General features: G+C 40.4%; 2 protein-coding genes across 2 annotated transcripts; both read right to left on the reverse strand.

Annotated features, from left to right (window-relative positions):
- Positions 1-1,957: 1,957 nt before the first annotated feature.
- On the reverse strand, positions 1,958-2,907 carry LOC131031586 (uncharacterized). The gene is made up of 3 exons (XM_057962735.2): positions 2,790-2,907; positions 2,462-2,677; positions 1,958-2,359 (listed from the first exon to the last, which is right to left on the reverse strand). Exons 1-3 carry the CDS (start codon positions 2,905-2,907, stop codon positions 2,112-2,114), a joined length of 582 nt encoding a protein of 193 aa, XP_057818718.2. The 3' UTR covers positions 1,958-2,111.
- A 24-nt stretch (positions 2,908-2,931) lies between these two features.
- On the reverse strand, positions 2,932-11,827 carry LOC131031585 (uncharacterized). Its single transcript, XM_059214992.1, has 3 exons — positions 11,375-11,827; positions 3,756-3,900; positions 2,932-3,653 (listed from the first exon to the last, which is right to left on the reverse strand). Exons 1-3 carry the CDS (start codon positions 11,825-11,827, stop codon positions 2,932-2,934), a joined length of 1,320 nt encoding a protein of 439 aa, XP_059070975.1.
- Between the last annotated feature and the right edge of the window lie 904 nt (positions 11,828-12,731).

The following is a 12,731-nucleotide window of genomic DNA, read 5'->3' on the forward strand; positions in this document are numbered from 1 at the left end:
CAAGAGGATGGTACAAAGTGGAATAGAACAGGCAGCAGGTTTCCCACAAGCTACTCAGAACTACAAACTTATTGTAGAGGCCTCCAAGCACTATCAGTCGGATAGCAGGTGGTACTAGCAAACGGAACAATGATGGCTGATTTCACCCCATAAGCTATTGGAGAGGCCTTTAACATCCCACTCCCTAAGGAAGCGATTGTAGTAACGATGGAAGAAGCTCCTGCGGCATATGAGGTCAAACCCAATAAGTGCAAAGGAAAAATAAATGAAGACTAGTTTAAGGAGAGAAGACCCCCTAGCACCAAGATCCCCAAACAGGCCTACAGGAGCAAATTCATTGAGGACTATGGAGATATGATAACACTGCTCAGCCGAGTCATGGGACTCCCTGAGAATGAATGTTTTATTTTACAGAACAAGTATTTCTCAGAAAGGTTAAGTTTGATTGGGCCCAAATCATTAGCTAGTCCAACTCGCAAAGAAGAAATACTTCACGATGTCTTCCTACTTGGTATACATGTTTGCAAGACACCCTAGACTGTCGAGATTGATTTGCCTATAAGATTTTAGAAACGGGCCAAATCAGGTGAAAGTGTATGACTGTTACCCTCAGCTACATTACTACAACATAAAACAAAAGGGAGAAAAACAACATAGCCTACGTGGTGGGCCAATATGAGCACATGAATGATGCATTCACCATACGCATGGTCAAGACAATGTAGGAAGGATTTCATCAAAGGCTATCTAAACAGGCTATCGCGCTAATATGGAAGTATGGAGCATGGTACATCCAATTCTCCCGTTTCTCCTACTTAAGGATCTCAGTTTTCGAGGGCTCTCCTTACAGACTCCCATGGTAACCTACAGATTGGATGATTCTCTTGGAGGTCGCTAGGCAGGCAAATGCAGTCGGGCAAGTCCTTAGGGACAAGATGTCAGGAGTCATAATCCCAATTGTCATAGGGGACAATGATGTGTATTTTAAGACTCCCGCACAGGCTGAGCAATCAATCGAGGAACTTGCATCCTATTGCTTACAAGAGCACCCCTTCAAGAAGAACTTCGACCCTACTAGCTTAGGAAGGAAGGCTTATGGGAGGTACTATAGATACAAAATGAATATAGACGATTATTGGGCCAACTACGCAGATGACTTTGAAGTTCACCGGTGGGAATACTCAAGGCTTAATGTGCATCAAATCAGGACTTTCGAGTATGCCCAAGTCCCAGATCAGCTAGTTGACTATGGGGATTGCCCGTAATTCCAAGACTATGAAGCAGTGAAGGACCGCCTACCTTCAATCGACTGGTCTCAAGATCCGGTCACAGATTTGGAGGCCATATGTAATGTCCCCGATATAATTAAATAGTCAATTTAAATAATTTATTGTACGGCCCTGTATTTAATAATATATTTCAGGCCCTTTTTATTAATTAGTTAGTTATAAACTTTTTGGTGTCGGCCCGTTTGTAACCCTTCGGGAAACTTCCTGGAGCCCATATATATGGCTGAGTTAGTCATTGTTGTAGGTATGTGAGTTTTGGTATTTTCTTCGTATGTGCGAATTCCAGTTGGAATTCAGTTGTCAGCCATTTTGGAGGTGGAAGATCCTCCCTACTTGGCATCCGCAGTTTCGGTGGGAGTAACTCCTCACCCTATTCTGCTTTTGTTCGGAGTTTGTATAATATGTTGTGCTTTCATTATCAATATCATAGAAACAATAATCGTTTGGGGAATTAATCGGCAAAACAAAAGTATAAGATTTTTTCAAAAAATCGGGAAAAAATCGGATATACAAAAAAATGTAAAAAATTGCAGAAAAACAATCAAAAACTACTTTTTTTATATATTTTAGGGTATTTCCATAGCATAGAGATATTGTAGGCAAATAGAATAGACACTTGAAAACATGAATTGTAGGAAATAGATTTTCGTTGTTTATATTCATATCACTGATTACGTTCCACAAAATATACTACACCATAAATAATATCTAGATGGTGATAGATGTCAAAATGTCAATTACAATATAGTTTGTGACTTTGAACAAAGTCAACCTGTAAACTAAGTACAAAATTCCAAAATCTCAAATGTAGGCAATGACATGCTAGAGGGCAGGAGGCCCTGATGATGAAGCTCCTGGGCAAGAGCCTGTCCTAATTCCTTCAACCCATTCAGGACGAAAGTTGGCTTGCCTCATGATATCAAAATCTTCAGACACAAGCGGACGATCAGCAACAACATAATCATCATCAACATCATCATCATCATCATCATCAGCATCATCAGCAGTAATCAACTCGCACTCTGGATATATCTCATCGAGGTCAATTGGCAAGCATTCCTCAATAGTTCCTGATTTTGCCCATGTAGAAATTAGTGTTTCCCTTACAAATGAAAAAACAATGAATAGTGAATACAATTCAAAAAACTGCAACTATATATTAATATTCTCACCTTGAGCTTTCCTTATCTTCAAGCGGAGGTTGTGATGAACAAATACCAAGTCATTCAGTCGTTGTTGTGATAGGCGGTTGCGTTTCTTAGAATGTATGTGTTCAAACACACTCCAATTACGCTCACAAGCTGATGAGCTACATGGTTGGCTCAAAATACGCACCGCCATCCACCTTAAATTTGGTATTTCATCTCCAAAAGAAGCCCACCATGCAGCTGAAAAACACAATATATGGAGATGATATTGTAAGACTAAGAATATCTTATAATCTTAACAAACTTAGTGGTTGGCAAAATAAAGAGATTGTCAAAAGTTTATAGAGTCTACCTGGTTGAATTGTCTTTATGCTTTGTATAGCAGCCCTAGAAGAGAGAAAGCCCTTAGCATGCTTATACATTTCCAGCTCTATCATAGCCGCATCAAATTTTTCCAAGTCAGGAAACATTTTTTCCATGCACTTGAAGAAGCCTCATTTGACCTCAGCATCAATTTCCAGGAAGTCAGTCTTATAGAATAACAGAGGATTGAGAAAATATCCTGCAGCATGGAGAGGAGTGTGCATTTGTCCATCCCATCTCCTATCAATTATATCCCACAACGGCATATACTTATCCCTGTTATTTTCCAGCTTACTCTTTATCACCTCCTTGGCCCTATCCATGGCCTCATACACATATCCCATGGGGGGGTTCTCTCCATCCACTAGTCTCAAGACTTCTACTAAAGGCTCTGAAAATTCTACAATTTGTTCAATAGATTCCCAAAATGTGGTAGAATACATATACTTTGCCACTGCTATGCCATTTGCTTGAGTTGTGAAACCAGACTCCATCCACTCAGCTGAAACAAACATTCGCCTCAAATTACCTTTTTGTTCACATAATGTTTGTAATGCAAGGAAATATGTTGCAAATCTTGTCACTCCTGGTCGAACTAGCTCCTTGCCTCCTGTGAAAGAGCGCATTATAGCCAAAACCCTTGTGTGATTATAAATAAATTTGGTAACCTTGTGAGCTTTCTGAAATGCCGCCTTAACCCATTCAATTTTTCCAATGTCCTCTAGGTTTAGATCAAGGCAATGTGCTGCACATGGTATAAAAAACATGGAAGGATATTTATCTATCAGAAGTCTCCCTGCAGCAACACAAGCAGCAGCATTGTCTGTGAAAAATTGAACCACATTTTGTGGCCCTACATCCATAACTACCACGTCATACATCTCAAACAATGCATTTGTGGATTTCATCATATTAGATGCATCCACAGATTTCAAAAAATCAGTGCCAATCTCACAAGAGACAAGGAAGTTAATGAGAGTTCGGTTCCTTCTATCTGTCCAACCATCTGACATGATGCTGCAACCAGTTCTAGCCCACTGCAATCGATGTTGTTTAACAACATCTTGAACATCCTCTACTGCATCTTTCAGCATACCAACCTGTTGTGACCATTTCACACATCGCCCCATTAGAATGGGGACCCCCTCTTTTTCGCTTTTGTTTTGCCTGTTCTTCTCTCTGCTTTTAGGATTTTGAGTGAGTGAGTGGTTTGTTTGAGCTAGGGCTAAACCTTAGGTGTTTCTTCTGGGTGTTATTCAAGCTAAGTCCAGTCAAATTTTGAAAGTTGTTAAACATCCTCCCGAGGATTGAGATTGTTGAAATAAGGTAAGCCTGTCAGGAGAGTCAGATAGGTCTCAGGTTAAGTCTAGATTCAGGGTTTTGGGGTAAAATCCAAATTTTGTCTAAGTGTTAGCATTTTGAAGGTGAAATTGTGTGTTCTTGCCTAGGTAAATTCTGATCAAATTTTGGAGGTAAGATGATGCCAGAAAGGATAAAATCGCTCTGGTCCCTTGCTGAGGGCCCAGGGCGAAATTCATTCTAAGTGCAATTTCTTGTTTTTGATAGGCTTGCTAACTGGTTCCTGGCCTTGAAAATGACCTAACTCTGCCTTGTGAAGTGATTGGAGACTTAAATTTTGGATGGATAAGTCAGAAAGGATAAAATCGCTCCTGTCCCTTGCTAAGGGTCCAGGGCGAAAATATTATTTAAGGCATATTTGTCACTGACTTTTCTAATTTGTTTTGTGCAGGGTCTCCAGGAGAGGTGATTGGACGCGTTTTGATGCTTTTGAAGATTTGAAGACATGAAAATGATGAATTTTGAAGGTCAAGGGAAAAATCGCTCCTGTCCCTTGCTGAATGCCCAGGGCGAAATCTTGATTTCCCTCATCTTGCAGTGAAAAAGGACCAAGTGGTGAGCATGAATAGAAAACAAATGACTTTCTCCACCCGCTCGAAGGAGTTTTAGCTTGAAGTGATGAAGGATCTTGTTGGGATCATCAAAATCGCTCCTGACCCTCTCTGAAGGTCCAGGGCGAAAAGAACTTATTTGAGTCATTCCTGACCTTGTTTGGTCAAATTGAGGCATCAGAGGCATGGCGAAGGATAGTATGAGCGTGATAGAGCATCCAGACTTGATTAAAGACAATCAAATGATGGAGTTTTGCCTAGAAGGGTGATTTCGCTCCTGTCCCTCTCCAAGGGTGCAGGGCGAAATTCTTTATATACACATTTTTAGACCTTCCTTGGACTGGAACTCTTATTCATGGCGTGTAACAAGATGAAATCTTCCCTAGCAAAGACATTTCGTGATGAAAGATGAAGCATTTTGGCCTAGAAGGCAAAGTTCGCTCCTGTCCCTCACTGAAGGTCCGGAGCCTGATTTTCAAATTTGTACTGTTCTTGCAGGATCAAAGTGATTTTATGATTGGAAGAGATCAAGGAAAGCATGTTTTGTCCATTCAATATAATTTGAGTAGTCAGCAAAGGAGGAAATCAACCCAAATGACAAAAGGCGCTCCTGTCCCTTGCTGAAGGTCCAGAGCGATTTTCTAAAAAGTGCAATTTTCTTGCAAGGACAAGGCAAGTTTTGTGATTGAAATGAATGGAAGAAGGCATGTATTGCCCGTTGAAGATAATTTGGAGGGCTAACAAAGGACGGATAAACTTGAATTTGCAAAATCGCTCCTGTCCCTCTCTGAGGGACCAGGGCAAAAAACCTAGTATCCAGCCCTTCTCTCCAAGTTTGGACAAATCTAAGCCAAGGCGCAAGTTTGAAATGATGTTTGAAATGCCTTGAGGTGGAATTGAGAGGCAAGGATTGCAAGTTTTGATGACAATAAGGAAAATTGCTCCTGTCCCTCACCAAGGGTCCAGGGCGAAATTTCCAAATGTGCCCATTTACCTTGCATTTTGAGATAACCTTTTGTTTCCAATACTCAAAGGGGAGTGGAGGATGATGTTCTACGCCTTGAGAGTAATTTGAAGTTGAAGTGATCAAGAATTTGTACAAAGGACTCAAAAGCGCTCCTGTCCCTCACTAAAGGACCATGGTGATTTTTGCAAAACCAATAGCTTCCCTCCAAGATTACGCTAAGGCAAGGTTGTGCAAAGATGGAAAAGGGTCTTCTAAAGCATGGTGAACAAAGATTTGACTTCAAAATTTGATAATCCTAGCCTAAATTGCTAAAATCGCTCCTGTCCTTCACTAGAGGCCCAAGGCGAAAATCTTTAGAACACCTATTTTGCCTTGCGGAAGCAAGTTGAGCATGCATGGAACAAGTGAAAGAGATCATTACTTACCCCACAACGAGAATTGACAAATAAAAGGTGAAGGATTAAGAGCAAAAGTGAAAAGGCGCTCCTGTCCCTCTCCAAGGGTCCAGGGCGAAGTTGGTAGCATTTTTTATTTTCACCATATTTGAGCGTTGATATCCCCCAAATTGCATTAGATGCCAAATTGCTAAATTCAAAATATTTGGAAAAATTAAATTAAATTGGCATTTAATAAAAGGCGCATTGGTATTTAATAGATTAATTTTGAGCCTTAGAAAATCGAATTTTTATTATAAAGGCATTTAAAATTAATTTTTGTGAAATTAAAATTAAAAATGGAGCGCTTGAGGGCTTATTTTTATTTATTTTATCAAGTCGGCCTAGGGTGAGCAAAATGGTGAGCGCCCTATATAATAGGGGTGTTTTGATCAAGTTTAATCAATCATTCACCCATTACTTCAAGTGCGAATTTGGAGAGCAAGAAGGAAGTGCGAAATCTGGTCTATTTGGAGCGAATTTATCTCAAGTGTTGGAGGCTAGAAGGTGGTGGAGTTGATTCTTGTGAAGACTAAAGGAGGCGCATTTTGCTCAAGGGAGAACTTTGATCTACATTTTGCCTAGCGAATTCTCCTATTTTTGCATCATTTCTTAGAATTAGTACTCAAGTGGAGGTATGGCGAGATCATCCTAGTCCCAATGTTGAAGATTTGAATTTTGCGCTTTGTTTTGAAAATTCTAAGTTTGATGTAGTTAATTAGGAAATGATAACTCAAGATTTATCATGAAGTTTCCTAATTAAAATCTTGAATCTTCCTTTCTACTCTATATTTCTACGCTTCAAGATATATTACTCATTATGAAATGTTGTGTAGGTGTCAAGATGGCGACTCCAAAGGCAGGAACATCTACTAGTCGTCCAGCTCTCATGAAGGAAGATCAAAGGAATGAGGAATTGGAGACCAGGATCGTGTCCAAGTGGAGCAATATTGGAGATACCAACTTGGGAAACTTCAGTGTGAAGAAGTTTCGAGAGGTCCCCTACATTGGCAAGCCATCACCTGTCGCAAAGAGAATAATTGAAAGTGGCATCATCAAGGCAGCCGGTTTCCCTCCAGCAGTCCAGTGTCATGAGCTGATGATCGAGTGTGCCCGCCATTATGACTCACAATCAAGATCGATCGTATCCAAGGAAGGGAACACTTTGGCTTACCTTTCAGAGGAGGCTATAAGTGAGGCTCTCCATCTTCCAGAGCATAAAGATATGATTTACAAAAGCCTAGAAGGAGCCAGGTCAATGTATGAAGATGATCCCGACACTTGCTTGAATATCATCAATAAGAGTTGGTTGCTCAAAAGTCGTCCTCGCCTGAGCAAGATTCCCAACACACCACATAGGATCGATTTCTAGGAGGAGTACAGAGATTTGATAAGTTTGCTCAATCGAGTTACAGGGGCTCCTCAAGCCTTCTACTTTGAGAAATGGATGTTCTACTTCATTCAAGTGATCGTCCAAGGGAAAGGAACAATCCATTGGGCCAGAATTATTAGCCATTGCCTAGATGTGCAGTTGAGGAGACTAAAGCCTACCAAGTCGTTCCACATGAGCTCATACGTCATATATGCCTTGATCAGGAGTTTCGAATATGCAGGCCTACCTCATAGAGGAGTGATCGGAAGAGGACCCGGAGAAGTGAGAGTTTGTGATTCTTATGTTCATTTGCATCATCCTCCTAGAGGCGACTACAAGTTAGTCAATGACACCTTCACGATGAACATCACTAGGATATTGCAAGGTGGGATTCACAATCGACTATCTCTGGATGCACAAGAGCTTGTGAAGAGGTATGGTGCTTGGTTCATCCAATTTCAAAAGTTTACATATATCAGAGTTCATGGGTGTCCTTCACCTCCCTACATGTTGCCAAGGTATCCGACAGACAGGATAGTGCTACTTGAGGTGACTAGGCAGTTGGCAGCTTATGCGAAGGCATTCAGACACAGGCATGCAAATGGGATTCCCGTGCCCATCATATTGGGGAATTCAATTGAGGTATGTCCTAACACTCAAGCCTTGGATGATGCAAAAAAGGAATTGGCTTTATATTCATTTACATTCTTTGCCTCGAGGGAGAATTTCGATCCTCATGGTTATATGGAAGAGACAACTGGTAGGAAGTACAAGCACGAATTTCAGGTAGAGGACTTTTGGATGAATCTCTCAAGTGATTTAGAAGTGAAAAGAAAGATGCATTCCAGATTACCTTTAGATTTCATCAGGAAGTGCAAAGTTTACAAAGTGGCCGATCAAGCTCAAGACAGTGGCAGACATCTCCAGTCATCCTATGATAGAGAAGACAAAGCAGTAAAGATAGATTGGAACGAGCCTGAGATTTCGGACTTGAGAGCTTTGATGGCTCCCGTTTTGTCATGTACTCGCAGATGGGTGGATGTACAACATCAAAAGTTAAGAGAACAGAACATAATAATGACTTTTACTTTGGAGGAAAGACCAGAAGAAGGAGGAGCAACCACAAGTGAAGGCAATTCTCATCCTAGAGGCGCGAAGAGGAAAGAAAGACCTGAGAAAAGAGAGCCCTCCAAGAAGAAGCAAGAGGCCAATCGAGATCGCTCATCAGGCACATCTTCTCGACATGAAAAAAGGACAAGTCAAGTTGAAGGACAAGAGAAGACGGTGCCTGAGGTTGATGAATCTATGGAGTCGATGGTACAGAATGATAAACCTGAAAAGGGGCAGGCACCTCAGCATTCATCAAGTCAATCTCCCCAAGTCGATGAGCTACATGAAGAGAAGAATGATGATGAAGTGACATCCCCTCTCCGAGAGGACGAACCATTGCTTAAGGAAATACAAGTTAGAGAGACAAGATCTGCTATTCCGGATTGGTTAAAGGAGAGACTGACAAGGGTGATTGTGATTGAAGATGAAGATGATGTAATTGACTTAGAGAGCCTTATAGGAAATTCTCAAGAGGCAACGGAGAAGAAGAAGGCCACCAAGATGTCCAAGATGATCACAGATGAGGCAGGATCTAGGAAGTTGCAGATAGCTACACCAGTAGTGGACAAGTATGAAGGTGAAATTCTTGCAGAAGAGTATGATGTAGAAACATTTGAGCTTGGTCCACTCACTGCTGAGCAGGCACTGGATGAGGCAGCCGATTCATTTGAAGCACTTAAAGACAAGCTTAAGGAAGAAATGGAAAAGAATAGAAAGCTTGAGAGAGAGAGAGGTGCTTGGAGAGGCTACTTTAGCCATCTCAATCAGCCCTTGGGACGTCAAGATCCAACAGTGTCTCATGTGCAAGCACTTCCCCTTGAATCAGTTGGCGAGGCAGAAAGAGTCAAGAGCTTGGTTCAGCTTATGAGCTCTTGGATTGACAAATCCCACACAGTAGTCGTTGAATTTACAACAAGAATGATGCAGACAATCCACCGAGCTATCTAGGTCCTTGAGATCGTCCACAACCTAATGATAACGGTAGCCGCTTTTGCTCACACTAGGGATGTTGTCATTCCTGTTCTGCAAGTGATCAGGCAAACACCAAGGAAGATCCTAGCACAAGAAAAGATAATGGATGGAGGAGCTCATAATTTACTTCAGTGATCAACTCTACTCCAGATGAAGGAGGTTCTTTTCGAGGACATCAACACCAAATGCAATCAAGTTGAGGGCGTCATCCATCCAATTCAGGATAATGTGTTTGAAGTGTTGTGTACCATTCTTGGCAGAAGGATCGAAGTTGAGACAGATGTGGACCTTCAAGAGTTGGAAGAAAGAGTCAAGGTCATCTTTTGCAAAGATGAGAATGTCATCACAGATGGGCAACGGGATCTAATGTTCACTACTATGCTCCTGATTGAGAAGATCAAAGAACTCGAACCTGGATGGGAAGCTGCTCTTCTCAAGGCCTTTGATCAGGTTATCCACTTGGAGGAGCAAATGAGGAATCTTCCCGAGATTCCTATTGCTGAGATTGAAGGAATTGTGTCCAGATTCGTTGCATATGCTAAGAAAGAACATTGGAAGGGGAATAAGGTTCTAGAAGAGAGGTTGTTATAAAATGATGTGGCATCTTAATTATCATTGGTCTATGTTCCCTCGATTTTTGTGCCAATTAAATATTTGGCTATGCATTTAATAATGTTCAACTAAAAAGGGAACTTTTTGTAACAAACCCTAATTAGGGTTTAGGTGTCGAAATCTCAGCCGTTGATCTTCTTTTGATCTCGGCCGTTCATTGTAATTGAGGATGCTATATATACCCTCACTCATTTTCATTTTGTCAATTAGAAATTAGAAGATTAGGGATTAGATATTAAGGAGATAGTTAGAGCTTTTGGAGAGAAGAAAGTTATTTTGTAGCAAGATTGAGTAGTGAAGAAAGAATTTCAAACAATTGTTGTCTATTTTGGCTTTGAGATCAATAAAATATTGAAGTTATGGTGTTTTATTGCAATTCTTGTGGCTATCTTCATGGTTGTTTACTTTCTTGAATCATTCTCGGTCAAAGTAGTATTTAAGTTTGAAGGACTAAGTGGTGGGCTTGATCTTTGGTGAGATTCACGTTCCAAACCACTAGCTTCTTACTGATTGTAAGGACGCCTTGTGTGGTCAATTGGAGATATTTGGATTGCTTGAACCTTCAATCATTATTGAACTATTGATATGTATCTTTACAGTAGTATCTATAATTCTTGATGATTTGAAAAATCACTAATCACCTTAGAAGATCGCCTCAATTCCAGTAGAGTTGTAATTCCTTGGCAATACTGAAATTGGTAGAATCTTACCAAGTCTAGCCTACATTGAGTCATTCTTAGGATTAGATTAGAATTCATCTCTTGCAAACCCTATCTTTTGATCTTTTTTGAGAACCTGTTAGCTTTAGGAAAATTTTGTTCCTGCAGCTCGAAAATGTAAGGCCCCTTGAAGAAACAGCATTTACAACGACCACTGGTGCTTATCCACACGTAGAGATCCTACAACGAAGAACCTTGAAGTCACCCCGATTGATCCTTTCTCGCGATATCTTCAGCATTCAGAGGCTTTACTCAAGAGAGGATAAGGTACCCTTGGGTATTTTATTCTGTGTTTGATAGTGTACAAAATAAACGTCAACACAACCCTCAATGATTCACAAGATGGGGCTTGAAACCCAGGACCTACAGCTGCAATAGCATCTACCATGGGTTGCCAATATGGATTTCTGGAAGCATGGAATGTCGTGTGAGAGGAGTACCAATAATTAGCAATTGCCTTCTTTGCTTGTTCAGTGACAGTTTTCCTCCATCCTGTACTCTCCAAAGTGGCTTGTGATCCTGGTGTGGTACGAGGTTGGAAGAAAGCATTAGTGTTTCCTCCACCTGTGTTTGGTCCACGTGCTATAGAATTATGTGTCAACCCAGATTCCCTGAAACTCCCATCTTCACCATCCTCCTCACCCAAATGGTTCGTCCTGGGATCTGCAGAACTAGAACCTAGTTCAACCCCAATTCTTGCCTTTTTGGCCTTACTCTCAGCAATCCCGTCAAGAGATTGCTTTGCCTGATACGAGACATCTGCAGGGCATGCCTTGCATATCACAGTGTTATTTCCTCGTTCTTTGGACAAATGCCATTCGAAACGATAAATTCCACCACTGATCTCTTCTAGAGACCAATTGCACTTGACCTTCGTGCTACCAGGAACTGCTGTGCAATGTGTCCACGCAAAGTCTTTTTGACGTGGCATTGTGATCAAGAATGAGTTCTGCAAAAACATTTTAGTTCAGTCTTTCAACAATTTCAATTGATACTTTTAAAGATATGAGTTTTTATGACTACAATCAAATGTTATGACTTGACCAAAAAGACAATTGTGAAGGCTTTTAGACTACATAAAAGAAAGAAAGTTTCAAATGCTTATGTTTCTTGTAAGCATGAATATACCCATTTAGGTCATGTACAAGTAATTCAATTTGTTGAATCATCAATTCCTGCATTGGTGACATGTAGAAGATGACTGTTGCAGCAGTCAAGCATGAGGATTAAGCAAGTCTTCCTCAGAATGCAAGCTGGTAAGCTGTGGAAGTTCTACAGAAGATCCACAATGCATTTGAAGGGTCCTTAAGCAATTGGCTTGTAAAACTTCCAAGATGATAATGGAATCATAAACCCACTTTGCTGGTCTTTTCCCATATGTAAAAAATATTGATTTTGGCCTTATGAGTGTTGACTTCAGTAGTACATTAGTATATTGCATTTGATCAGCACATAAGTAAAAAAAGGAAAAATCAGTGTTGGTGAGTTTACACAAGAATATTTAAGTTCATTACCGATCAGTTGGTATTGGAGCAAACTTTTTCATGTGACTTGTTTAAGGCTGTTGCTAAAACATTTTGGATAAGTGTATGTATTTATTTCATATTTGATAGTTGACAACTTGACAAGGAAGTGCAGGCCATTTGGTGGCATAGTTAAGCTCCATTTGGTGGCATAGTTAAGCTATGAGCAAAATTTTGAAGACAGATATTTTAAAATATTGAAGATACAATTCCAATTTGAAGTAAAGTTTAAACTAAACTGCAAATAAAATATCATATACTAAACTAAACTGTAAATAAAATTTACAGTAAACTAAACGAAGCTAAATATAC

The sequence above is a fragment of the Cryptomeria japonica genome, chromosome 2, assembly GCF_030272615.1.
Source record: "Cryptomeria japonica chromosome 2, Sugi_1.0, whole genome shotgun sequence".
NCBI lineage: Eukaryota > Viridiplantae > Streptophyta > Pinopsida > Cupressales > Cupressaceae > Cryptomeria > Cryptomeria japonica.